Source organism: Hyperoodon ampullatus (genome assembly GCF_949752795.1).
Source record: "Hyperoodon ampullatus genome assembly, chromosome: 5".
NCBI lineage: Eukaryota > Metazoa > Chordata > Mammalia > Artiodactyla > Ziphiidae > Hyperoodon > Hyperoodon ampullatus.
Window position 1 is genome coordinate 44,448,234 of NC_136918.1, and position 26,546 is coordinate 44,474,779.

The following is a 26,546-nucleotide window of genomic DNA, read 5'->3' on the forward strand; positions in this document are numbered from 1 at the left end:
TAGACAACCTGCCTCTCTAGTAAATTTCTTTTTTTTTATAAGCAGATATTCATTTTTAATTATTTTTTATTTATTTTTGGCTGTGTTGGGTCTTCGTTTCTGTGCGAGGGCTTTCTCCAGTTGCGGCAAGTGGGGGCCACTCTTCATCGTGGTGCGCGGGCCTCTCACTATCGTGGCCTCTCTTGTTGCGGAGCACAGGCTCCAGATGCACAGGCTCAGTAGTTGTGGCGCACGGGCTTAGTTGCTCCGTGGCATGTAGGATCCTCCCAGACCAGGGCTCGAACCCATGTTCCCTGCATCGGCAGGCAGATTCTCAACCACTGCACCACCAGGGAATCCCCCCTAGTAAATTTCTAAACTCTCATAGTTGACATTTCCTTGATCACTTTCACTCACTCTCATCTTCATTTTTTCCTCCAGTTTCACCGCAAATGTGAATTGTCAACTTTGTGTGATGGTGGGGAGCTCAGAGACCATATTTTGCTGCCCACGTCAATATGCCCCATCACCCGGGTAAGTGCTGCCACCCCGATGGGGCTCTGGCTCCCCTGCAATCCCAGCTCATGTTTCAGATGCAGGCAGCATTCAGACATTCATATCCCTCAGAGGGTTCCCTCTGCAACTCTTAGGATTTGTGTTTTCAGCCCAAGTTTAAAAGAGGTCACTGCTGCACAGCCAGATTGTGAGGGAAAACTTCCCTGACTAAAATGATTCCAGCCGCTGGCCACCCAGAATGCTCTGAAATGGCCCAGCAAGGAAAGCGCATTCATTCTAAGCACCTTTGCAGGCAGATCACATATATGGAACCTCAGTCACCACCTGTGCACAGCTAGGCTTCCCAGGCCTCCCTTGTCCCTGTCACCCTCTGTCCTGGGTCCAAACATGGACCTGCCTCTGCCTTGAGGATTTCCACTTGGGTGTCACAGCCCTTCTTGGAAATGAAAGATGCAAAATTAAACTCTGTTTATCCCCATCTGAAACTTTTTCTGTCTCCTGTGTTGAAGACCCCTCTTTCAAGCCAAGCACCAAACACCTTAACTGTTCTCTTTCCATGTTAAAGATGCTGCTGAGTTCCACTGATTCCTCACATCTCACCCTTGACTTGCCCATCTTCTTTCTTACTAAAAACTAAAGAAAAAAAACCACCACTTTAAAAACTATTTGGCAGTATCTACTAAGTTGGAAATGCACGAACTCTATGACTCAACAGTTCCCCTCCTGTGAGAAATAGGAGCATTTATTCCACCAGAAGACATGTACAGGAATGTTCCTATCAACATTATTCATAACAGTCAGGCACTGGAAACAAGCTAAATGACCTTGACAAGGGAATAGGTAAATAAGTTGAGGCAGATTAGTATAATGGAATACTGCACTGCAATAGAAAACAACCATGCTTAGATGCAAAAATATGGATAATCCCAAAAATATAATGTTGAACAAAAGAACCTGGACTCAGAAAAGATATGGTCTATGATTCCACTGATATGAAATTCAAAAGCCAGGCAAAACCAATAAGGTATCAGGCGTCACAACAGAATTATGCCAGAAGAGGCAGTAGTTACAAGGGCATATACGTATGCAGAAATTCATAGAACTGTAGATTTAAATTTGAGCATTTTACTATATGTGACATTAAACCTCAATGAAATGAATAATAAACATTGAAAAAACAAGCAAACAAAATAGGACATATGACTTAGTATTACATCATTTAGGTAGTGCTTCACAGAGAAACCAGATCTGAGACCTTGCTTCTCAAAGCTCAAGCTTCTAAATCAACAAAGTAGATTTCTGCCCATTTCAGTGTTTCCTCTGAAACACTGTGTCCCTTCCAGTGTCTCGAGGTTAAAGTCAGGGCAAGAGATGACAACTGCCTGGATCCAGAGTCCTTGAGAAACCCAAAGGGAACATTTCTTTTTTTACGTCCAAAGTCCCGCTTTGAAAAACCCCTCCCTACACTGTATTGGTTTTCTATTCTCTTCCTTTATATTAACCATTTGTTTTTCTTCTGATTTCCTTTTTTGTAGTAGGCATTTTTTTTTTCAAAAGATGCTTGTCTTTCCTCTCTTTTATAGGACAGGCAAGATGGGAAGTCTGATGGTAGCATGTCAGCCAAGGACGAACTTGTAACGCAGGTACCTCGGCAAGCCCCAAATCTACTCACTCATTCTAAGCTGGTCCAAGGCTGTGGAGGGGAGAACAGGATTTGGCTTCTAGAGAAACACATCTGAACATCTGCTTTCTTATCTGATTGATTATATCACACAGGTCACTGTATTTCCAGCCTCTGGGATTACCTTTGACAACCACACTGTAGGCAAGTAGTGCGAAGGGAGGTTGGTTGATCCCGTGGCTGGCTGAACTGGCTTTATCACCTTTTTAGGAACACATTGCATAAAACTTCATTATGCATACTCCCTGAATAATAACAAGAATATGGCTGAAAGATAGACAATTAGGTTTTCCAGGACTGCCAAGCTGTCTGCAGAATGTGAGCTGCCAGAGCAGAGTTAACTAGATCCAAAAGTTCATCTTCATCCTTAAACGTATATTTCAGAACTCATTTTTTTAGCTGGATTCACCAATGAGCTTCTCTTTGTGCCTTTCACAAAGTTCCAGGGAATGCAGGAAAGGCAGCCTGGTGAGGTAGAACAAGTACCAGAAAAGGAAATAGCACACTGGGGCCTTCTCCTCTGCCTCTGAACCTTAAGTTTCCTTGTTTGAAAGGGGGCATAGCAATCCCTGCACTGCCCACCTCCCATAGATGCTCCAAGATTCAATGAGAACATGTAGATGAGTGTAAAACATAAGCAATGGTGCTTAACGTGGGAAAGCTCTAGACACCTTGAAAGGGAGAAAGTCAGATGGAGCACGCGCACGCGTGCACACACACACACACACACACACGGCGCAGGTATGTCAGTTGTTTACAGCTGGCATCTGTCTGGTTATCCTGCATCTGTTCTGATTGGGCAGTGCCCATGCTGTACAGGTTGTTAAACATTTTGAATATCACCCCCAGAGATAAAGAATTACTCCTTAAGCTCCAAGATGCTTCTGGGTTTCACACAAATAATCACCCTTCGCAGATGAGAAAATTGCTAAAATTTATAAAGGATGCTGCTGTCCGTTTCAAACAATATGGCCCTGTGTTTGGTGAATTTTTAGCTTGCAATCTGGAAAAGTAGGCATTAGATAGTGAATATGGAGCAAAGCTGCATCTCTGTATCGGCGTGTCCTTCTGCTGAAGACACAGGTATTTATTGAGTACCCACTCTTGTATCTGGGGCAATGGGGCCCTTGGTAGAAAGGTTATACACACAAACGCCCTGCTCCTGAGGTATTAAAATCCATTTGATGTTTTGTGATATTTACCTGAGAAAATAAAAAATAAAGACATATACAAATAAATGAAAACAAAAGAAACCCAGAAGATATTATTGGGTTGGCCAAAAAGTTGGTTCTGGTTTTTCATAAGATCGTACGGAAAAACCCGAACGAACTTTTTGGCCAAATCAATATATGCTTCAAGTGCAATAGCTTTCGTTGCAATGATTAAGGAAAACTTCATAGAGGAAGTAGCTCTTGAATTGGGCCCTGAGAATGAGGAGTTCTTTTTTAAGAGGTTGCAAAGAAGAAAGTGGGCATTAAGGAGGAGAAGAAAGCAGTGTGAGCAGCCCCAAAGGGTGGGAATTAACTCCCTAGAAGGTACGAGCCAGGCTTGGCTGGAACTGCAGTGAAGGTTAGAGTAATTAAGAGAGAACAGTAGATTGGGGCTGCACTTAAATGCCTTGCATGCCAGCTTAGGAGATCTGGATTTTATCCTCTGGGTAATGAGATGTCTTTAAAGGTTTCTGAGCAGGAGTGGTATGACTAGTGATGTCCTGGGAAGGAACTGCATGGGGGCAACATACAGAGCTTCCCCTGAGGTGGGCAAGGCCCGAGCAGTGTGGGCACTGTGGCAGCTGCCGGAGATAAAGAGACATTCCAGGGAAAGAAATGGCAGGACAGGGTCTTCCCTGTATGACTGGATGAATAATAACAGTAGCCAAGAGAGAGGGCCAGTTTTGTGGGGGAAAGAAGATAGGTCAGGTTTGGAGTGTGTTCTGGTGAGACATCTGGCTGAATGTACCCCCTGGACAGTGAGAAATGTGGAACCAGGGCTCAGGCGGAAAATGGGGGCTGGAAATGTGGATATGGAAGGTACTGGGTGGAAGTATAGTTAACTCCATGGCTGTTAGGACCAGACGGCCCTAACTTTTTTTTTTTTTTTTTTTGTGGTACGCGGGCCTCTCACTGTTGTGGCCTCTCCCGTTGCGGAGCACAGGCTCCGGATGCGCAGGCTCAGCAGCCATGGCTCACGGGCCCAGCCGCTCCGCGGCATATGGGATCCTCCCAGACCGGGGCACGAACCCGTATCCCCTGCATCGGCAGGCGGACTCTCAACCACTGCGCCACCAGGGAGGCCCTGGCCCTAACTTTTAAGATCATAATCAGTTGTATCCCTCACAAAATCTAATCTTGTGCTGTGGGCACAATGCCACACCACTGTGAATCATTTGGAGTTGTGATACCATTGCCCCATCTCTGATCCCGACTTCAAACGCTTGTCACCATTAACACTACTTAAAGGCCATTAGGCTGGAGACACTTAGCTGTTTAATCCCTCAGAAAACTCAGCCAGTGGACCAGCACCTACTGCCTCCTGACCTCCTCTCCTCCATGCCTGGAACTGCTTCTCTCCCGGGAGCTGTCTTAGCGTCCACTGTCATCGCATTCCTCCTATTGGCTAAAACAGAGCTAATTTCTTTTTCTTTTGCCTTTTAAGTATAAGATCATCCCCACCCCGGGTACCCACCCCCTGCTGGTTTTGGTGAACCCCAAGAGTGGAGGGAGACAAGGAGAAAGGTATGTTCTCTTCTTTTTCGAGATGGAGAGTCTAGGCCAACCGTAACCAAGTGGGCTGTGGAGATGGCAGACCTGTGGTCCAATCCCAATCCTACCACAGACCGCTTGATGACCTGGTCCAAGGGACTTAATGTCCTTGTGCCTTGGTTTCCTCCTCTGTAAAATGGAGGTAATAATCGTTCCTCCTCCCACAGGGGTTTCGTGAACGTTAAAATAGACACAGTGCTAGCCTAGGGCCTGTGACGTGGGCCATTATTATGGTTCCCAGAATCAGACCAAGTTCTGAGACGTCCGTTAACTTCCCAGCCTTGCAAGTGTTTTCTTGATTTAAGAGACGTGGCAGAGGCACCTGGTTGAGACCTCCTGGCCTATCCCACCCTTGAGAAAGCAGGGCACCCGTCTCATCAGTGAAGGAAATGCCCAGTCAGTGGGAAGCCCCAGGAGAAGGGGAGGGGAGGGGTGGCAAGGGGCAGAGCAGCTGTGCCTCCCAGTGTTCAGCTCTGGGGCGGTGAACAGATGGCAGGGTGACCTGGAATCCAGGTTTTAAAAAATAATCAGGAGGGTTTAAGCGAGAAGTATGAGAGCCCCCACCCCCGTCCTAGGGGCGGAGCACCCCTCCTGAACTGACCTGATCAGCCTCAAGCTGGAGCCTTGAAACCAAGCCTAGATGTGGTCACTGCCCCCAGCCCTCCTCGGCCCCAACCCCATGTCCTGCATGTCCTCCTGATCCCAGGATTTGGGGGACCTTTCCATAGAGGGTGCCTTTGTCTAGCCCACAAAGAGCAGAATCATACTACCTAGAACATATAGAACATTTGGGAGAAGGTCTCCATGAATTAGGAGAATGGAAATTCTGTTCTCCGGGTTGCTCGGTCCTGTCCTCTGTGCAAGGGGTGCTACTCCTGGGGTTGGAGACTAGAGTCCTGGATGGTGGGGAAGACCTTGAAATGGGGTGAGGGCGTGGGTGAGGCCAGCCAGACCTGGGACTTCAGGGTCTGCGGGACCTGCATGCACTCTTCTCCCCTCTTGGGTATAAATGCACCCACGTTCCCACCATCAGTGGGCTGCAGAGGTACTTGCCCTCCTGTGACTTCTCACAATGACATTCCCCTTCTCTGTCTCGGTCTCTCTCTCTCTCTCTCTCTCTCTCTTTCTTTTTTTTTCCATAGAATTCTTCGGAAATTCCACTATCTGCTCAACCCCAAACAAGTTTTCAACCTGGACAATGGGGGGCCTACTCCAGGGTATGGAGATACGATCTTTACTTCTTATTTCTTCCCCGCGCCCTTAGATCTCTACAGAAGATAGCTTTTTTTTTGTCTCTTTCATCGGTAGACTTGTCCTTCCTGCCATTTCACTCCTTTTCTCTTCTTTTCCTCATATCTACTCTTACTTCCTCCTGGAGATACTCAGGACCACCCATTATGGATAACTCTGGGAAGTAGCCTCCTGTACTTTATCCCAGAAAAAATTGTTGATTTTGTAAGAGGGAGAAATTGCATATGTCATTTGTTGGCTTGACAAGAAGGGCGGGCTGGTAGATTACTTTAACTTATTTGCAAGGCCATATTAGCTGGTATCTTCATACTGAATTATCAGGGAGAAGGAAAGAGTTTTCTTACCACTGTCTGTCTGTGTTTCAGAAATCTGTAGAGCTGACTCAGAGTTCCACTGCACGTTCTGTTGTGGGGGCCTTTAAGGATCAAGACAATTGGTTGTTCAATGAAATCACTTTTTTCCTGAATCATCCAAGTTAGAGGTTGTTAAGCTCCCCCTGGCCCTTCTCCTCCTGTCATTTGCCTATTGGCTATTTCCCTGCTCATCAGCAAAGTGTCAAGGAGACGGGGAACAATGAGAGGAGACAAGGCAGCCCCTCTGAAGCTCAACCCAAGGTCTATGGGAGGAGCTGGTCCTTGTGCTGGTGGCGGACATGATGAGCCAGCCCTGTAATCAGAGGCCCCTCCAGCATTAGGGCTGGAAGGTACCCAAAGACTGGTACCTTCTTGCCAGCCAGAGACAGTGCACTAGAGACATCTGCCAGCCGGCCCAAAGCTATCTCAGTGCCAGGTCCTCAGACTTGCACCTGCTAGGCTGGGCTTTCCAACACACAGCTGCTTGGCCCAACATCTGAACCTGCATTTCTACTCTGGGCTGAGCAAGACCTTAATAGGGGCTGGAGTGAGGACTCTAAAAAGGAACTCTGTCCCTGTCTTTGGTTTGACACAAAGCTATTATTAATGGCAGGGTTGGTGCAAGACCCACTAAAGGGGAAAGAAACATGAATGTAGATTCAGCACCTCTGCCGTGACTTACCTGTAAAACTAACTTCAAAATAGAGCCTGCCCATATGGCTGCGCGTGCCATCACGGTCACCATGATTGCCAATTACTGCTCCATTGTGACTTGTGACTGAGCAGCAGCCCACAAATACCTTTACCAGCCGACTCTCTTTTAGGGCATTTTAATACTTGAATACAGACAGTACTCACTTAACTGCATCTATTCTCAATTCATTTTGCCCAGGATGACAAGCCTGGTGGCTACTTCTAGAGCCACTGTGCCCTGAGTATCTCTGTGCTGTACATGTCAGCCTGTAATCAGACAGGGTGTCTAGCTGAAGGGAGCCTCCATTCAGAACCTACTTCATACAGGAGAGCAGAGTTCTGCAAGAGAAAGAGAGGGAAGGGGATGTTAATTTGCCCATGCATACACTGGTGACTCAGAAGGGGTCTTCTCAGATCACCATGCAGGGCAAAGAGGAAATACTGAGCTTCAGCTTCTCAAGCCCCACCTCAAGGCCTCCACAGGTCATGTCTGTGCTAAAGCAGAGGTTCTTAACCTTTTTTGCACCAGGAACCTATTTGGCAGTCTGATGAAGTCTACAGACCACTTCTTAATATTAAGATAATATTTTTTAATGTATAAAATGAAATATATAGGAGTAACAGGGAAACTCATTATATTGAAAAGAACAGTTATCAAAAGGTTAAAAAACAAATTTGTGATAGAAGAATATATGTGATTTACTAAGACACTATATACCAAGTTCCAGAGACAGGTCTAATAGCTACTGTAAATTAAAAGCAGGGATGAGCAGAAGTGATATAAAATATCTGCCACAACTGTAGTAAAACATCGAAATACCTGTGATTTTGGCTGCTTAACAAAGTCACAGGTATTGTTAATACCTCTGTGATTTGTGGCCTACATACATAATTGAAGGAAATGCTAAATTTCACTTAGAGCTTAGGGAAGTTCAGAGTGTAACATTTTCTTCCAGTTCATGGCCCTCTGGATTCTACTCCCAGACCCCTTAGATATGCACTTCAGGTTAAGAGCCCTGCTCTAAAGGGTTAAGACCCCTGAGGGGAGATGGTGCTCACTCCACTTAGGTCTGGGTGGGATGAAGATCCAGCCAGCTCAGTGCATCTGACTTAAAGGGGAGGTCGTGAGGACAGAGCAGGTGAGAGAGCTGGAGAGGAGTCAGAATGCTGGGGGTTAGTTGTATCAGTGCCAAAATAAGCAAACTATGGATTCCTCTGCCTAAATCATAGAGAATTTCTAGAAAACCATTTTCTGTGTTGAATGTTGAGTCAGCATCTCCTTATACAAAGATGGCTCCATGGGATTCATACTCAATGGCATTGCTTAGTAAGTTCTGGTTTCATAACATTAAGTGACCCTTTCAACCCCAAAAGGAATCAAGGTCATAACATACTCCCAGGGAAGGGAGCGGGCAGGGGACTCTGACTCAAGGAGTGTCAAAGGTCAGCCTGTAAACAAAACCATTTTGGCCTTTCTACTTCCAGACTTAACTTCTTCCGTGATACTCCAGACTTCCGTGTTTTGGCCTGTGGAGGAGATGGGACAGTTGGCTGGATTTTGGATTGCATTGGTAAGAATGGGCTGGAAGGGCCTTTGCAGTTGACTTAAAATAAATATATTTAAAGTCAGAGGAAGGCAATCAACAAGAAAGAGAAATGGAGCCATGTTTTGTTCATCCTTGTTTCTACTCTTGGACCAGTGCTTGACTAAATATCTACTTTGGGTGGAAAAAAGAATAAAAGAAGATCATGGAAGGATTCCCACTGGTACAGATGTAACAGCTTAGTTTCAAGCCTTGCTTCATAAATAGCTGTCATGGCCGGGGTTTAGGCAGTTGCAGGACAGGCCAGATGGGGGGTTGCAGGGAAAAGGAGCAGGACTGGGACTCCAGGCAGGTCCAGGGTACTGGATGAAGGCCAAAGAACTAAGCATTGATGCATAGCCCGGGGCAAGACACCTTGAGATGAACACCTGCAGCTGGAACGCAGAAAGCACATCTAGAAAGCACAGATGAATGCAAGCAAAGAAGCGCCACAGTGGGCTGTGTCCAATATGCCGAGATCCAAAAGGCTATAGGGAGGGTAGGGAGGGCCCAGGCTGGGTATCAGGAGGCCTGGGTCTAGTCCAGCTCTGCCTGGATCTGTGGCTCCTTGGACACAGCACCACCAGTAAATGATGGAGAATGATTCTGAAATTCTGGGACAAGGTGTATATTGAAGATCTAACCCTGGAGCACCCAGATAAACACTGGGACATGGGACATAAGCATAGGAAAGCAGCCAGAGGTATTGCTGGGGAGGGCGGTCATCAAAGTCCAAGATGACCCAGAGCAACAAGCCCTGCGCTGCTTTGGTCTTTTCGTCCTTCATTCCCCAAATCCTACCTGTGCACCTCCAGATGCCCAGCTCTCCTCAAGGCACTGGTGATGCAGCAGTGAACAAAGGACAAATATCCCACCCTCACGGAGTTTCCTTTCTAGAGGGAAGAGACAGGCAATAAACAAAGAAATAAGTGAAACATACAGTGTGTCAGAAGGTGATAAAAACATAGCAGAAAAGGGGGAAAGGGAGCTCAGCGGAGGGAGTGGGGTTGCAATCTAAGACCAGGTGGTTCCGAAGGCCTTGAGGAGCAGATGACATTCGCATGGAGACCTGGAGGAGGGTGAGCCTAGTGGATACCTGAGGGTGGAAGGAACAGCACATACAAAGGCCCTGAGGTAGGAGCAGGCCAGACTGCCAAAGGCAGTGGGAAGGCTGCAGAGCGTGCCTGGGGTGTAGTGCGTGAGGGCAGAGTGGCAGGGGATAAAGCAGAGATAATGCAGGACCAAGTCACTAGGACATGTAGGACATTATATGGAATGTGGCTTTCATACTGGGAAGGTCCCAAGATGCTGGATGGTTTTAAGCAAAGCAGGGACACAACAGATTACAGAAACAGAAAAGGGTGGAAGCTGGGAGACCAATCAGGAGGCTCCTGCAGTAATCCAAGGAGGGGGACTGTGCCATGGACCACAGTAGTGACAGAGGAGGTGGTGAGAAGGAGTCAGATATCTTTTGACGGCGGAGCCAGCAAGATTTGCTGACAGACTTCATGTGGAAGATGAGGGAAAGGAAGGAGTCAAGGATGGGCCAGGATAGACCCTGAACAGGGTGGAGAAGCCTGGGCCCCCAGGGGTCATAAGCAGACCACCTGGAGGAGGGGGAGCGGCACCCCACACACCTGCCATATCTACTCCCCCACAGGCACTTTGGTTTCCATGGACACAGCCCTGCCAAGCAGCCACCCACGCTCTCCTGTCACCTCGGGCTCTGGAGTTGTTTGTGGGAGGAGGGAGGCGTCCTCTGGGAGCCGAGGAAGGAGAAGCTGATCAGCAGGGGGTGGATGGCGCCAGTACCTGGAGCTGCTCGCACGGGTCCCTCTCCATCGGGAAGGAGAAAGTAGGCTTTGCTGATAAGTTTTACAAAATTCAGCTGCAGAGGACACAGGTGATATACGCTGCCCAGAACAGAAAGGTCATGTGAGGTGATCTGCTTTTTCACAGGCCAGTGGCCCAAAGATTAAAAAACAAGGGTAAAAGGAGTAACTGCACAGTTTTCATTATTCATTCAAGAGAGGTTGAAGTCCTTGTTCTGTGCTCTCTGCCGCCCCATTTCGGTCCCCTCTCTGATGTGCTGTCCTGCTACAGCCAGAGTGGTCATTCCTGAATGTCAATGGGGTTGTGATATGTGCAAAGCACATCAGTGGCTTCCCAGGATTCTTAGATAAAGATAAAAACTCTTCAGATGCTCCACAGGGCCCTAAGTGGTCTAGCAGCTACCCACCCAGCCTCATTTCCTACCGCCATCCTCTCCCTCTAGACCCAGACACCCAGTCCCTCTCTCAGACCCTTGAAGGCACCAGTGTCCCTTCTACCACAGGGCCTGTCTGTTCTGCTCCCCTGGCCTTTGCTTGGTCAGCTTCTACTTCAGATTTCAGCCAAAGTGTGGCTTCCTCAGGGAAGCCTTCCCTGATAACTCATTACAGGACCACACTCCTTTCCATCCCAGTATGAATCTGAAATTATGCATCATTTCTATGAAGACCTTGTTAATAGCTGTCTCTCCCTCTCAACTGTAGGTACCCTGAGAGCCGGAGCCGTGGCTTTTTTGCCTGCTATTAGAGCCAGAGCACCTAACACGGCACCTAGGCCTTTGGTAAATATGTGTGGAGATACTATGGTGAATGAGATATAGTTCCCCCAGGGAGGTTACAGGACATTTGGGGAACATCCCCCAGGGAGGTTACAGGGCATTTAGGGAACAAACAAGTAGTTACAAGACAGTGTGATGAGATCACCCCTGGTACTAAAGAAACACTCTGGAGAGGCACCAGGTCCAGACTAGGGCAACCAGGGAGGGCTCTGTGCTGACCAACAGAGAGCTTGTGATTTAAGGCCCTGAAAGCACTTCAGCAAGGTTGACATGTCGAGTGGGAGGCAGGACGTGAGAAGGATGAGGCTAGAGAGAAAGGCAGAGCCAGGAAGGGCTTCACTGCGTGCTAAGGGGTGGTGGGAGCCATGGCAGAAGGGAAAGCAGTGGACTCGTGTGATCAGGCTCATGGTTCAAGGATTTCCTGCCTGGGTGGAAGTGTGGAGAACACACCAGGGAGTGGAACTGGAGGCCGAGAAGGCAGAGGAGGCTGCTGCAGCAATAGCAGTGGGAAGGAGTCCTACCGTACCAGAACTCAGCCATCACCACGAGATGGAGAGGAGAGATTGCTTGGAGAGCTTTTAAGGGGACAGCATATAGAAATTGGTGTGTAAATGGATGTGGGACAGCATATAGAAATTGGTGTGTGAAGGAAAAATCTAGAATGACATCCAGGTTTCTAGCCTCAACACTGTGAGGATGGTTGATCTGCTGGGATGGGAACCACAGAAGAAGGGGCAGACCTGAGCAAACAAGGGCCTTCCAGGCAAAGGGAAGAGCACATGCAAAGGCAGGGAGGCATAAACGTGGACTGTGTGTTCTGGGAAAATGAGAGAGTCCACTGATTTACTCCATCTCAACCTCTTGGTGGTAATCTCAGGCCTGAGGCTTACCTAAGCTCAGCCACTTCCGGCATGAGTCTGATTACCTGGGGCATCTATGAGCACCTGTTCTGCTGGGGCAGCCCTAGCATCAGCTTCACGCAGGATGCTGATTCTTGCATCACTCCCCACTCAACCCCCAGCCATGCTTCCCAATCACATCCCTCACATCCTCCCCCGGCACCTGGTGCACTGAGGTTTATGTAAGTGGTGTCCTCCAGAGCCCAGTGGGTGTCTGGCTTCCTTCAACTTTCCCAGCTCAGCCAACGTGCTGCTGTAGACCTACAGCCAGATTAAAACATACATGTTCTGATGTGCTTTCTCTAACAGTTCAGCCTGATGCTCCTTTACAACCATCATGGGAGACAGGATTAGGAATCGGTGTGTTTGCAGGTCTGGGAGGTGGTGGAAGTGGCAAACTGGTACCCGGGTGCCAAATAACACCTGGGGGTTTTGCTTATTAGACACAATGTTATTTTTAAGCTTCTGAGCCTGAATGACTTGAGGCGAGGCATCTTCAGTTTTCCAAGTGCCCCACCACTTTCTGATCTCTCAGACCCACCTGTTTTACTATTTATGCACCTGCCTGGCCTCTGAAGAAAGGAGGAGCGTGGACTTGGAGCCACAGAGATCTGGGTTTGGATCCTGGTTGTGGAATGACTTTCCCTCTGTGAGCCTCCATTTCTTCATCCATGAGAATGATAATACCTTGCAGGGTCTGTCTGAGGGATAAATGGGGCAAATGCTACTTATCATTAAAGATTAAAACTGTGCAGGGCTTCCCTGGTGGCGCAGTGGTTGAGAATCTGCCTGCCGATGCAGGGGACGTGGGTTCATGCCCCGGTCCGGGAAGATCCCACATGCCGCGGAGTGGCTGGGCCCGTGAGCCATGGCCGCTGAGCCTGCACATCCGGAGCCTATGCTCTGCAACGGGAGAGGCCACAACAGTGAGAGGCCCGTGTACAGCAAAAAAAAAAAAAAAAAAAAAAAAGATTAAAACTGTGCAAACTAATGTTTTTGAGCTATATGCTTTCACCCCAAAGGAAAGAATCAGGATGAAATGAGGATAAACAGGTGAAAGTTACAGGGAGACAGATTTAACTCAATTTGAAAGATTCCTTTGCAGTGGTTAACACACTGCAGATGGAAAAGATGGCTTTAGGAAGTAGTGAGTTCCCCATCAGGAGAAGAATTTGAACAAAGAATGCTATGGAGGGCTTCAAGCATTAGATCAGGGATAACTAGACAACTTGAGCCTTCTATAATCACATGGCATATGGTTCTCTCTTCCTCTTCATGGGCTGCAGATAAGGCCAACTTCGCAAAGCATCCACCCGTGGCTGTCCTGCCTCTTGGAACGGGAAATGACCTGGCCCGCTGTCTCCGCTGGGGAGGGGGTGAGTCTGCATGGGAGAGGGCTTACCCTGGAGACAAGTGCTCCAATCTACAGGGAGGCTCTGCAGAGCTAGGCTGAACTTCCCTCTTCGGGATCACATTCCACGGAGTAATACTCAACTCTGGGATCATCTCTACTCCACACTTTTTCTTTAACCTCCATTCCATGCCGACGCCTGTGTCTGCCACTCACTAGATTTACTATCAGCCTGAAACTCAGCTTCGACTCTGCCTCCCCCAGTAGAACAAGTCAACTTTACGGTAGAATCTCCTTTGTCTCCCCTCCAGGGTTCATCCCAGTAGGGGCTCACTTAGGGATTTTTCTGCATGAAATTCTCCCTCTCCAAATTATCCATCTTCTGAATTAGGATTCAGAATGCAGACCGAAAAACCACTTCGCCAGGTACTAGGGGCATCCAGACCATCTTAGGGCCCCATGGCCAGGGGCCCTCATTTTGAAATTCACCTAAGGGGGGAACTCAGAATGGTAGCCAGCTTACAGGGCAATGGGCAAGGAGCTAAGGAGAACTTTGCAAACTGCAACAGCCCCTGTGGAGCTGGGCGTGCTCCAGAGAGTGGAGAGGTTCAGGTCAGCACATGGAGCAGACACATCAGCCTGGCAGGCAGAATTGGGGTGAGACTCCACATGGCGGATCAATTCCGAGCGTGATCCAAGACCAGGCCGGCAGCGGTCAGTGCGCATGCTTGGAGGGCAGGGGCGGAGCAAGCAGGAGCCAGCCCTAGAAGGAGGTTGGCAGGCAGAGCTCCCAGGGTCCTCAACCACACACTGGGCTGGGGAAGGACCCTCTGTTCAAGAGGGGACAGGCCATCATCAAAAAATCTAGAAACAATAAATGCTGGAGAGGGTGTAGAGAAAAGGGAACACTCTTGCACTGCTGGTGGGAATGTGAATTGGTACAGCCACTGTGGAGAACAGTATGGAGGTTCCTTAAAAAACTAAAAATAGAACTACCATATGACCCAGCAATCCCACTACTGGGCATATACCCTGAGAAAACCATAATTCAAAAAGAGTCATGTACCAGAATGTTCATTGCAGCTCTATTCACAATAGCCAGGACATTGAACCAACCTAAGTGTCCATCGACAGATGAATGGATAAAGAAGATGTGGCACATACATATAATGGAATATTACTCAGCCATAAAAAGAAATGAAATTGAGCTATTTGTAATGAGGTGGATGGACCTAGAGTCTGTCATACAGAGTGAAGTAAGTCAGAAAGAGAAAGACAAATACCGTATGCTAACACATATATATGGAATTTAAGAAAAAAAAATGTCATGAAGAACCTAGGGGTAAGACAAGAATAAAGATGCAGACCTAGAGAATGGACTTGAGGATATGGGGAGGGGGAAGGGTAAGCTGTGACAAAGCGAGAGAGTGGCATGGACATATATACACTACCAAACGTAAGGTAGATAGCTAGTGGGAAGCAGCCTCATAGCACAGGGAGATCAGCTCGGTGCTTTGTGACCGCCTGGAGGGGGGGATAGGGAGGGTGGTAGGGAGGGAGACGCAAGAGGGAAGAGATATGGGGATATATGTATATGTATAACTGATTCACTTTATTATAAAGCAGAAACTAGCACACCACTGTAAAGCAATTATACTCCAATAAAGATGTAAAAAAAAAAAAAGGGACAGGCACACTTGTAGCCCCACGCTCTGGGCATCTAGGCAGCATAGCGAGGCACACATTTCACCTAGCCTTGTGCTCCCAGATAGCATCAAGGCCCTCAGCTACCTTGTTGGTATCATTGCTGTCTTGTGAGGCATCCCCTAAGGAGCGGACTAGAGCCCTGACAACTTGAAAATACTCTTCAAGGTTGTCCCAAAGGTAAGCAGGAACATGGAAGTGTTCTTTGAAAGAAAAGATTGTCTCTCCCACTAACTTCTCACTTACAGTTCACTTACCCCATTAATTTTCTATTGCTACTATGTAATAGTAACAAATGATTATAAACATAGAGGCTTAAAACATCCATTTATCAGCTCACAGTCCTGTAGGTCAGAAGTCCTGGAACAGCGTGACTGGGTCTTCTGCTCAGGGCCTCACAGGGTAGAATCAGGGCACTGAACAGGCTGCGCTCCTCTCTGAAGACTCTGGGGGAAGAATTTGTCTCCAAACTCATTCAGGTTGTTGGCCAGATTCAGTTCTTTGTGGTTGCAGAACTGAGGTCCCTGTCTCCTTGCTGGTTGTCAGCTGGGACCACTCTTAGATCCTAGAGGCCTCCCGTGTTCCTTGCCCGATGGATCCCTCCATCTTCAAAGCTGGCAGAAGAGAATTCCCCTTACTTCCAATCCCTCTCAAGCTTCAAATCTATTTCTTAAGGGAAAGCCCAGTCTTTCTAAGGACGCACCTGATTAGGTCAGATCCACTCAGGATAATTTCACTTTCTTGAAGTCAGCTGTGCCATGTAATATACCAAATCATGACCGTGACTACCCCATCTTATCCACAGGTCCTGGGGGTTTGCTGGGTATATATACCTGGGGGGGCAAGAAATGTGGGGACCATCTTAAAATTCTGCCTACGGTGCTGTCCATCTCCATCATGACACAGTCCTGGAACAGATCCTTAGTTCTCCCATGTGCAGCTTCCCAACCATCCAGCCCACCAATTCCCCAGGGCTCACTTCAGCTACACAGGCCTGCCCATCTTTGGCCAGCACCCAGCCCTACCCCTGTTACTCTGGCTTCCATATCACCCCAGCTTCTTTCTAATACTCCATATTGACCTCTCCTTCTCTGTGGCCCAGGGAACCTGAGTGGCTCTGGCCCACAGACACACTGGGGAGTCTCCTGGCCCCAGATGCCCAAGGGGTTCCTTGCCCTGACTGCTGCATCAGCAACAACTTAGCCTTTCTGCTCTGGGAGTAAAAGCAGTGCTGTGCTCCACAGGTTATGAAGGGGGCAGCCTGACAAAAATCCTGAAGGACATTGAGCAGAGCCCCTTGGTGATGCTGGACCGCTGGCATATGGAAGTCATCCTGAGAGAGGAGGTGGAGAATGGGGACCAGGTCCCGTACAACATCATGAACAACTACTTTTCCATCGGCGTGGTGAGTTGGCCAGGGATGGCTTTCTGAATGGGAGACAAGTGCCCGGGTGGGCAGGAAGGGTTCTAGTCTTCCGCTGTCCCCTCTGGGTCCCTATTCTTTACCTACCCCGGCTGCCCCCAGCCTCGACTCATGTCCAGGCATCCTTGCATCTGGCCTGGGCATGGACATCCTTATCGCACCAAGCCCCGCCCGTGATTATGGAGGAAGCTCCTGCCCCTGTCATTCAAAAGACAGCACATTTTTCAAAAGACCTATTTACCCTTTGGATAATTTGAAGTAGTTAAAGAAAAGCGACACCAAGAAATAACCAAGGGCTGAGGTCAGAAGGAGACTCTCAGGTGAGCTTCCAGAATTGGAAATTCTGATCCTCCAGGGAAGACGTTGTCTCAAGCTGGCTCTACTGGCTTAGCTCTCAGAATTCCATCTCTCCTGTTCTCTCCTCTCATCCCAGCCCCACTCCCCACAGTCCAAGTGCTCATAAGCCTCTGGGGCATCTCCTCCTGGCTGACCCCTCAGGCTGAGCTCTGTGTTCCCCCTGGTGCTCCCACAGCCCTCTGTGCTCACCTCTGCCTTAGATTGAAGGGATTGTTTTAATGTGCCTCAGCCCTCCTGAAACACACACACATGCACGTACACACGCACGCATCCATACACATACACACACAGACAGACACACAGTAGAAGGACAGCACCACGTTCCTCTTTCTCCCCTAGCTCCCATCACATGTAGCACAGCTCAGTTGGTTTGTTTTGTTGAACTCAGCTTCTGGTCCAAAGTGCATGGGGTGGACACTGCTTCCCAAACTGTTGGGGACAGCACTGGGGAGAAAAGTTATCGATCATTTCCATAAATAGAACTGGGGTTTGGGAGGAAGGTGCAACAAAGATACTAGTATTTATTGAGCACCTGCTGTGTGCTCTCCATGGTGCTAGACTTTAGTCCTCACAGCAATCCTGCAGGTATTATTGTCCCCACCATCCGCATGTTACAGATGAAGCCTCAAGACACCGGGCGAGGAAGCGCACACACACTGTACCTTGCTCCAAAGCCAGGTTCCTTCCTCTCTGTTTCCCTGTCTTGGGAATTATGCTGCCCGGTTTCATATGCACATAAGCCCCTCCAGACCAAGACTGTGTGATCATCTCAATCATAACCTGTGCCTCTTTTGCAAATGTTGGTGGTTTAAAAAAAGGAAAGAAAAAGAGAAATGATAGGTAGCTCGAGGGAAGAGCAGGGTTAAGGAAAGGGTTTTGTTTTTTAATAAAACTAAAAGGAGAACCGTGAAAGAGAAAAGGAACAATAATAATACCTTATATTTATGGGATTTAAAATTTACCGTATTCACAGATATTTTGATTCTTACGATTACACTGGAGGGCAGTACTACCTCCGTTCTGTAAGTGAGGAAATAGAGGATTAGACTAAGGGATTTGCCTTCATTTTCTGAATCCCAATGCCACCTACTTTTTCTATTACTAAAACAGAAGAGAGAGGCATTGCTGGACCCGTGATCAGGCTCTGGGAGGATGGGGGTGCTGGACGAGAAACATATTCAGGGGTCTCTGCTGTCCTGATATGGTTTATCTCCCCAGCTCCCCTGCCCTCATGGGGGGAGACGTCTTTCCCTAGCACCCTCCAGCTCCTCCCCCAGTGACCTAGGCAGACGTCTCCCTCCTCTTCTTGACTCAAAAGCCCCTCTACTTTGGGACCACCTGCTCAGTCTCCACTTCACGCAGTCTTCAGCTTCTGCAAATCAGACTTGACTGACAGGTCTGGTGTTCAGGGGCTCAGAGGACTTCTGGAGCACGGGCTTCCCATCTTTACAGTGTGACAGAAACTCGTGTCCTTTTTCCTAAACCAGAGGATAACTTGCTGACATGTACTGAGTACCTAATGCACACCAGGCACAGTGTCCCTATTGGTGGGTATAGCCCTTGCCCTTTTACATTTTGTAAGAAGGATCTGTAGCTTAGAAGGATAGAGACCAGTCCAAGCTGGTGAGTGATAGAGCGGGGAATCACTAGAGTCGAGTTCCAGAGCCCCCCTAGCTATGGACCCTGAGCCATGCAGCCTCTGCACAGCCCTTCATCTCCACACTGCCGAATGCAGCAGCATTGGGTGGGGAGGCGGGCCTTAAAATTTAGTGCCTGATGGCTCGCCTATACCCCACCTGTACCCTTTGTCAGAAATGCAGATTCCAGCCCTGTGACAGATCCTGATTCATATTGATTCAGTTGGTCTGGGCAAGGTCTGGGAATTTGCATTTTTAACAAGCCCCTGAGATAATTCTGATGCAGACAGTCCCAATCAAGTCCTCAGTGAGTGAAGACAGCCCATTAGAACAGAGAAGGATGGTCAAAGGAAGTGGTTCTTCACAGGAGCAGAACCCAGATCTGAAGTAGAAGACAGAGAGAAAAGATAGAAAGGAGGGGAAAGCAGCACCTGTAAGCCATGGGCCAGAAGTGAAAGCTGAGCCACAAGACTGGGTGATCTCTGCCTGGGAGCTTCTAGATGGCAGGTTACACCCATGGCTGCCTTCAGAGTCCTCAGCTGCAAGTCTTCTCTTTCTTAACATGCCCAGCTCTGGCTGCCAGAAAAAACAGGATTCCTAAGGCCTCCCAGTCCATCTGTGCCAAGCGCCATATGCAAAAAATGACATTCACTTAGTATTGCTGACCAAATGGATGACCATGCTGAAAAGGAAGATACAACTCAACTAGATAACCAAGCCCTAATCCCAAAAGCCAAAACTGAGCATGGTTTTAATTCATTCTTACAAATAAGACGGAAGTGGGTGGGGGGATGGGAGGGAGGGAGGGAGGAAAAGAAGGAAAGAATACAGACTAATTGTCCCCCAAGGAAATGCATAGAGGGACTTCCCGGGCAGTCCAGTGGTTAAGACTCCACGCTTCCACTTCAGGGGGCTCGGGTTCTATCCCTGGTCGGGGAACTAAGATCCCGCATGTTGCGTGGTTCGGCAAAAAAAAAAAAGGGAAATGCACAGGAACAGATTCTCCATTTCTTTCAGCAGTCAAAGTATTTATTTGCCCTGGGCTGACCTATAATAATCCAATCGGTTCATCTTTCAAATTATGAAGAACTTCACAAAATCTGTTTTTTTTCATATACCTTTAGCTTGTGCATGTTTAATATTTTATTGCAAAGCAGTGAAGAACCAGGATTGTTTTTATCTCACTGGTGTACCCTTAGCCTTGTCTCAATAAAATGCTTGCAGGGTTTGTGTGCTCACTCTTTAAAAGCTGGAAAGGGAAATTCTTGAGAAAACAAGTAGCCAACATGTAACCCTAAGAGAATCTGGGGCTGACATTTGCAGAAGCTCTTGCTCCCTATTTGACTTCCCAAACTTTGTAAGAGGAGAAGTAGTATGTAAACCAACCCCCAGTTTTACTTCCTTAAGATGATTAGAGTCGGACTCCTTTGGCAAAGAAAGCTGCAGTCTTCGCCTCTTTTGGAGGACCTGGAATATCTTACTGATATCAAATGTCTGCTGCCCTGCACTTGTAAAGGTGGTGACAGTGACCGCTGCCATGGTGTCCCTAGGTGGTAAAGAATTCACCCTGATGAGTTCACTCATTCCTCTTGGTGCCAATAGAACCCATTTAATAGATGGAGGGTTAAGCAGGGCAGACTCCTACCCTAATGAGAGAGTGACAAGGGCCTCACTGTCACCACATTCCTGTCACCCACAAGACACGCCAGCTCCCTACCAATGAAGAGCTGAGATTGTTGGCCTTCTCAGCCCTGAGACCTGATAACACCCATTGGCAGGAGGTTTAAACACAGTCATTCAGGACGCTACTTCCTCTGACTTCTCTGGCCTCCTCATCCCTGCTCTTTATTTTTGGATTTGCAGAAATGTCAGGATGGCCAGGTATCAGTGACAGGAAGTTTGGGACTGCAAAATAATGCCTGTGGTATGTGTAATTCTGAACACCTCAAAGGCTCTGCTTTCACTGAGCCTTAACAGGATGAGTAAACAGCTAATCCCTTGAGTCAATGAAATCTATTTCTGATGCTAGGGGAACCCAGGGGCCAAGGAGAGGCCACAGTCATTACACTAACCCACACATCATCTTCTACCTGACATTCTGTACTTAACTAGACTTTACCAGCTAAGTTTCCACAATGGTAGACCCATTAGGGAATTTGTCAGAAAGTCATCATTTCCCTGCAGCTTTTAAATTCCTTCAGCCTCAGATTCTTGTCTGTCACCTATGAGAGCCAGGAAGGTACTTGAACAATGGGCCCCACTGAGAGGTGTCTTGGACAAGGGGTCTACACTCTTTTTCATTCCCCAATCTGCTGTTATTTTTCAGAACAAGCCAAATTCCAAATAATCTGTCTTATTGTCTCCTTTCTGTTTTTTTTTATCTCCATAGATTGCCAAAGTGACTTAGACCTACATTGTCCAATATGGTAGCCATTAGACACATGTGGCTATTGTGTACCTGACGTGGGTCTACTCTAAGTTGAGAGATGCTATAAGTATAAAGTACACATCAAATTTCAAAAATGTAGCATGAAAGAATTTTAAATATCTCAATGATTTTTAGATTAACTACATGTTGTAGTGATAATATTTGTGAATTGAAATGTATTATTAAAATTAATTCCATCTGTTTCTTTTCACTTTTTTTTTTTTTTTTTTTTTTTTTTTTTGCGGTACACGGGCCTCTCACTGTTGTGGCCTCTCCCGCTGCGGAGCACAGGCTCCAGACGCGCAGGCTTAGCAGCCATGGCTCACGGGCCCAGCCGCTCCACGGTATGTGGGATCCTCCTGGCCTGGGGCACAGACCCATGTCCCCTGCATCGGCAGGCGGACTCCCAACCACTGCGCCACCAGGGAAGCCCTCTTTTCACTTTTTTAATGTGGCTACTAAAATTTTTTAAATTTATTTCTATTGGACGGGACTGGCCTAGACATCCAAATAGCTTAGAGTCCAAATGACTACTGCTTATATTTGGAAGGGGCACAAGAATCTTTTGTCCAACTCTGCACTTGGGAATTTTAGTTCAGGAAAGAGTAGCCATGTGTCCGTACTGCTTTTATCTCCTTTTCACCCCACACCTCATAGAAAGGACCCTGGAGAATGAGGCCATCAGAAATGGGTGTGCAATTCCCACCTCCACCCCCACCGTCCGAACAGAAGTCTCATTTTGCTGGAATTATTACAAGAAAGGGTTGGAACCATGGTAGCACTGGTTTCTAAAATTTAAATGAAGTCACTACTGAATGTAAGTACAGCCAGCTCAGTGCCTGGCACAGAGAAGCCCAGAAGAGGAGGGAGGTGAATCTTGCCTCTCTTTTTAATCCCCAGGTAGAGAACCATGGTCAGAGTCTTTACCAGCATTGCCTTTTCAAAACTGAACAGCAGGGCCTCCCTGGTGGCGCAGTGGTTGAGAGTCCGCCTGCCGATGCAGGGGATGCGGGTTCGTGCCCCGGTCTGGGAGGATCCCATGTGCCGCAGAGCGGCTGGGCCCGTGAGCCATGGCTGCTGAGCCTGTGCTCCGCAACGGGAGAGGCCACAGCAGTGGGAGGCCCGCGTACCACAAAAAAAAAAAAAAAAAAACTGAACAGCAAAGGACCTGCTCACTCCCTCTGACCACTTTGTGTATTTACCACGGGATTACATTTTCAAATTAGGAACCACATGCTTAACTAGTAATATTGTAAAGGCTGGTCTTTGTGAAAAGAAGCTTTGCAAAACCTAGTTATGAAAAAGCAAAAAAAAAAAAAAAAACAAGGATAATCAGAACTACACAGAGGGCAGGGGCCTGTACACATATCCCAGGGAATTAAAAAACCAGGAGCTAGTCATAACAGCGTTGGGGGCAGGGGATAGTGAAGTACAAATTGTGGCAGGCAACATGTGATTGCTTTTTTCTTTTCTTTCTTCTTTCTTTTTTCCTGACAGAAGAAAATTAGTGCTTCAAAAGAACACAAGTAGATGGAATGTTTTCTTGAATTCTAAAGAAGCATTTGACAGATGTCACATGAATCTTATTCAGAGTGTTCACGAAACTTGCTCAGAGCAGGGAACTGGGGGCATGAAGCGCTCCTGCCTGGAGAAGCTGTGCAGGCTGGACAGGCCCAGAGGACAGAGGCCCCCCCAGGGTGTTGCACCTCTCCCACCGTTGTCCACAGGGGTGCCTAAACTTCAACTCTTGATGTGTCTTAAACGAAAAACTAACAAAGAAATCAATAACTAGAGTTTAAATGTTAAATTCCCAATACATTGTTTCAGCAAAGAGTGTTTGCCAACCATAAAATAAGCCCATATCCTTGACTTGCCCTGTCTGCCTTTCAACAGGGGCTGCTAGCTGGGTTTACCTCTCTGCCAAGTGCAAATATTACAAAAGCTCCTCTTTGCCCCCAACTTGCTTCTGGATTTTCTGTCCCCACCCTTAGCCTGTATTTTACTCCCCACACACAGCACATGCTCAAAATAAGCTTCTGCACTGAGCTACACCTCCTGATGTTAAAAAAAATTTTTTTTCAGAAATTTTCTTTTGTCGAATTTCCATAAGAAAAGGAATTAATATGCACTAGCTGAAAATTCACTGTGTGGAATTTGAGTTTTCTTTTAGCTACACAGTCCAGTAAATGAGTTTCTGTATCTTTTTTTCCCTGCACAAATCTGAATCAGCTCCCTTGTTCTGTCGCCACTCCCCCCACCCCCTCCCCTCCCACCCTCCCCCACACCCTCCCATCCCCTCCCACCCTCCCCCACCCCACCCCCCACCATTCCTAGCTCAATTAGTCTGTTTATTTCTAAAACCCACCACCTGCCCCCCCCAGATGTGCTGGGGGGAGGCCTGAGCGGTGAAGGCGGGGCCTAGCACATTCTTTTGCTGGAAAAGGGGACCATTAACAAGGGAGGAGGACCACATTTGAGGAAGAAAGATGAGTTCAGTTTTAGGACTGAAATTCAGGTTTGGTTCTAGAGCGAGATACACTGTGGAGACATCAGCAGCTACATGCTAGTAACAACTATGAGAACTCGAGATGGCCCATGGCATGGAGTGTAGGCTGCAGAACAGGCTCAGGGCTGTGAAGTTCTGCTCCGAGTATGGAGAGCCCGGAAGCATGGTGACATGAGAACTATCCTAACTGTTGAGTTCTGAGGAGCAGGTGGCCAAAGTGCAGCAAAGGAATGTGCTAATAGGAGGACAGCAAAGTGTCCATAGAATGTGATAATGAGACTCTTACTGACCTTGGGGAGAGTTGTTTCCATGGAGTGATCAAGAGGCAGAAGCCAGAAGTTTAAATATATTTTTAATTATCTGCTAAGCCTGTTATCCAATGCTACCAATTCTGTCTACTGATATGGATGATTAAGAGTTAATATATAACAGTATCTACCAACATCAGTTTTCTGGTTTAGAGAGTTACCTAAGATGTTATCACTGGGGGGAGCTGGGTGAAAGGGACACAGGGACTCCCGGTACTATTTTTGCAGCTTCTTACGAATATTCCAGAATACAAAGTGTTTTTTTAAAGAGTGAATAGCGTGAGGTATTTCCAAACACTCACACTCAGCCCCACGTGGGCTTCTGCGTTCTCACTGCTCACAGACCCAGACACGCTCCCTGCCCCCAAAGGGCAGCCATGTCCCCTTTCGCTCTCGCTCAACTCGGGCGGGTAGAGAGTGAACATTGCAGACTATAACAGGATGGGGGGCACTGGCCCCTAACCTTGGACCTGGTGTCCGGCCTCTGTGGGGGCCTCCCTGGTCTCCCCTGTGAGATCTGGGGGATTTCGGTGAGACAGTGTGCTCGCTTCCCTTCCTTCCACATTATGCAGGGTCAGGACCACTAACCAGGGATCTGCTTTCTGTCCCTTTGCCTTTCAGGATGCTTCCATCGCACACAGATTCCACGTGATGAGAGAGAAACACCCTGAAAAATTCAACAGCAGGTAAGAGGGCCCAGCGGGTGTAGCCGGGGCTGCACTGCCCACCTGCCCTGCCCGCGCGGCCACCGGTCCCAGGCCTCCACCTGCTCTCACCGAAATGTTCTCTCGGCCCGGCTGCCCAGCGCTTTTCCTGCCACGTTGCCGGAAGGAGGGCTTCCATTTCCAAGAAGAAAGCAATGTCAGAAACCTGCCGCAGTCTGGTGGCCTGTCCCCTCGCAGAGGGTGGTGTGCAGAGGGAGGGCCTGGGGCCAGGAGGGAGGGCGTGGTGCGCCCGCCTGGGGGAGTGGGGGTCTGCGCTTGACTAACTGGATCCCCCTCCTGGGGCGCGCCGCTTTCTCAAAACCAACTGCTCCCAGCCCCAGTCCCTTGACTCCTTGGGTGAGGGGCTGGCAGGGGGCAGAGGCCTCAGCTTCCCCTCGTCGCAAAGAAGAGGGGGTGGCGGCTCGCGTCCCGGGCCGAGAGGGCCGAGAGGGCGGCGCCTCCGCCTCTGCCTTCCCTGCCGGCAGAGGGCAGCAGAGGGAGGCCCTGCAGAGGCGGGGAGCCCACCCGAGCCCAGCCTCAGCCCGCGCACCTGGGAAGGCAGGCTGTGAGGTCCAAAAACCAAGCAGAAAAGAAAACCAAATCATTTGCAAAGTCAAACCATTCTGCCGGCGGGTAGCATATAGCCACCCTGAGATTGCTCAGTTACCTTTCTCCCTTCCTCCTTGTGCTCTTCTCGGTGGTTAATTTGCATTCTTTCTCTTTCCTTTTTGTTGGACCTTATCTAAGTGACCACTTCATCCCACCCCACCCTCAGGCAGGTGGGGAGGAGAGGGGGTATTAATTTGGGCTCAGTTTGAGTCTAAGAGACTTGACTTTATTTAGCCCACCAAGCAGAAGTCCCGTGTTACCCGCACACGTTCATTTAAAGCCAGGCACTCCCACAGACCTCCATCATTTTCATCCCTCCTCCTTTCCCAGGACCCCATGGCTGGGAGGTTAACCAAGAATCGGAAAGTCTTTTTCGGGATCAGAAACTGAACATAATGAAGCTACTTTGACTTCAGGAAAGGTGATCTGTGGAGTCTAATAGTAGCTGAGCTAACCTTATTCGAATGTACTTTCTCTCACACACACCAAGTAAGCTCACAGATCACTATTAACATGTATATTTTCAGCCCCCACTCCTATTATAGTCACAAACTCACAGATCAACTGATGCTTTTCTCACAATCTTTTTCACTCTAATATATACACCAAAAAAGTCACTTTAAAAAAATACTTCTCTTCCATCCATTCCAGACTTTTAAGGTCCTCTTTTTACACAGATACCATTATGCATACTCATGCATACATGCTTGATAAGATGCCAAATGTTTGTGAAATCCATGGGGGGGTTCTGTTCATTCATTCAATGAATGTATCTTTTGAAAACAGTACCAGGCACTGTTGTATAGGTGTTTTGGATAGACATGTGTAGGGGGCTCACAGTCCAGGTGTGGAGACAGACTGGAAAGCAGCATTGCAGAGTGATTTGTGTTAAACGATATGAATCAAGGTGGCATAAAGCAAGGGCATGGAATTTGATGTGGAGGGTCTTCCAACTAGAGAGATCCCTGAACCAAGACACAGAAAACAAGTAACTACTTTCCAGGTTGACAGAAAGAGAAGGTCAGCCCAGCGAGAAGGAACCAAATGTACCAAAAGATCCAAAGGAGTGATGGAAAACAGCCTGCTTGGGCAAGAGCAAGCTATTCAGTGTGGTCTGTTGTGTGGTCTCCTTTAGTGGAAAGAAGCAAAACCTCCGCAGTTTGTAGAGAGCAAGGAAGCAGAAGGGGGGAAGAA

The 26,546-nt window shown here is 48.0% G+C and overlaps 1 protein-coding gene across 1 annotated transcript in view; it reads left to right on the plus strand.

Annotated features, from left to right (window-relative positions):
* The window catches only part of DGKG (diacylglycerol kinase gamma), a gene marked incomplete at both ends in the record, with an annotated part of 149,732 nt that overhangs the window by 46,330 nt on the left and 76,856 nt on the right, over window positions 1–26,546 (plus strand). Inside the window, 8 exon segments of the mRNA XM_079704505.1 lie at window positions 421–513; window positions 2,079–2,138; window positions 4,832–4,911; window positions 6,081–6,155; window positions 8,721–8,806; window positions 13,612–13,701; window positions 16,625–16,785; window positions 24,661–24,725. Of these exon segments, the coding sequence (XP_079560631.1) occupies window positions 421–513; window positions 2,079–2,138; window positions 4,832–4,911; window positions 6,081–6,155; window positions 8,721–8,806; window positions 13,612–13,701; window positions 16,625–16,785; window positions 24,661–24,725 (710 nt within the window).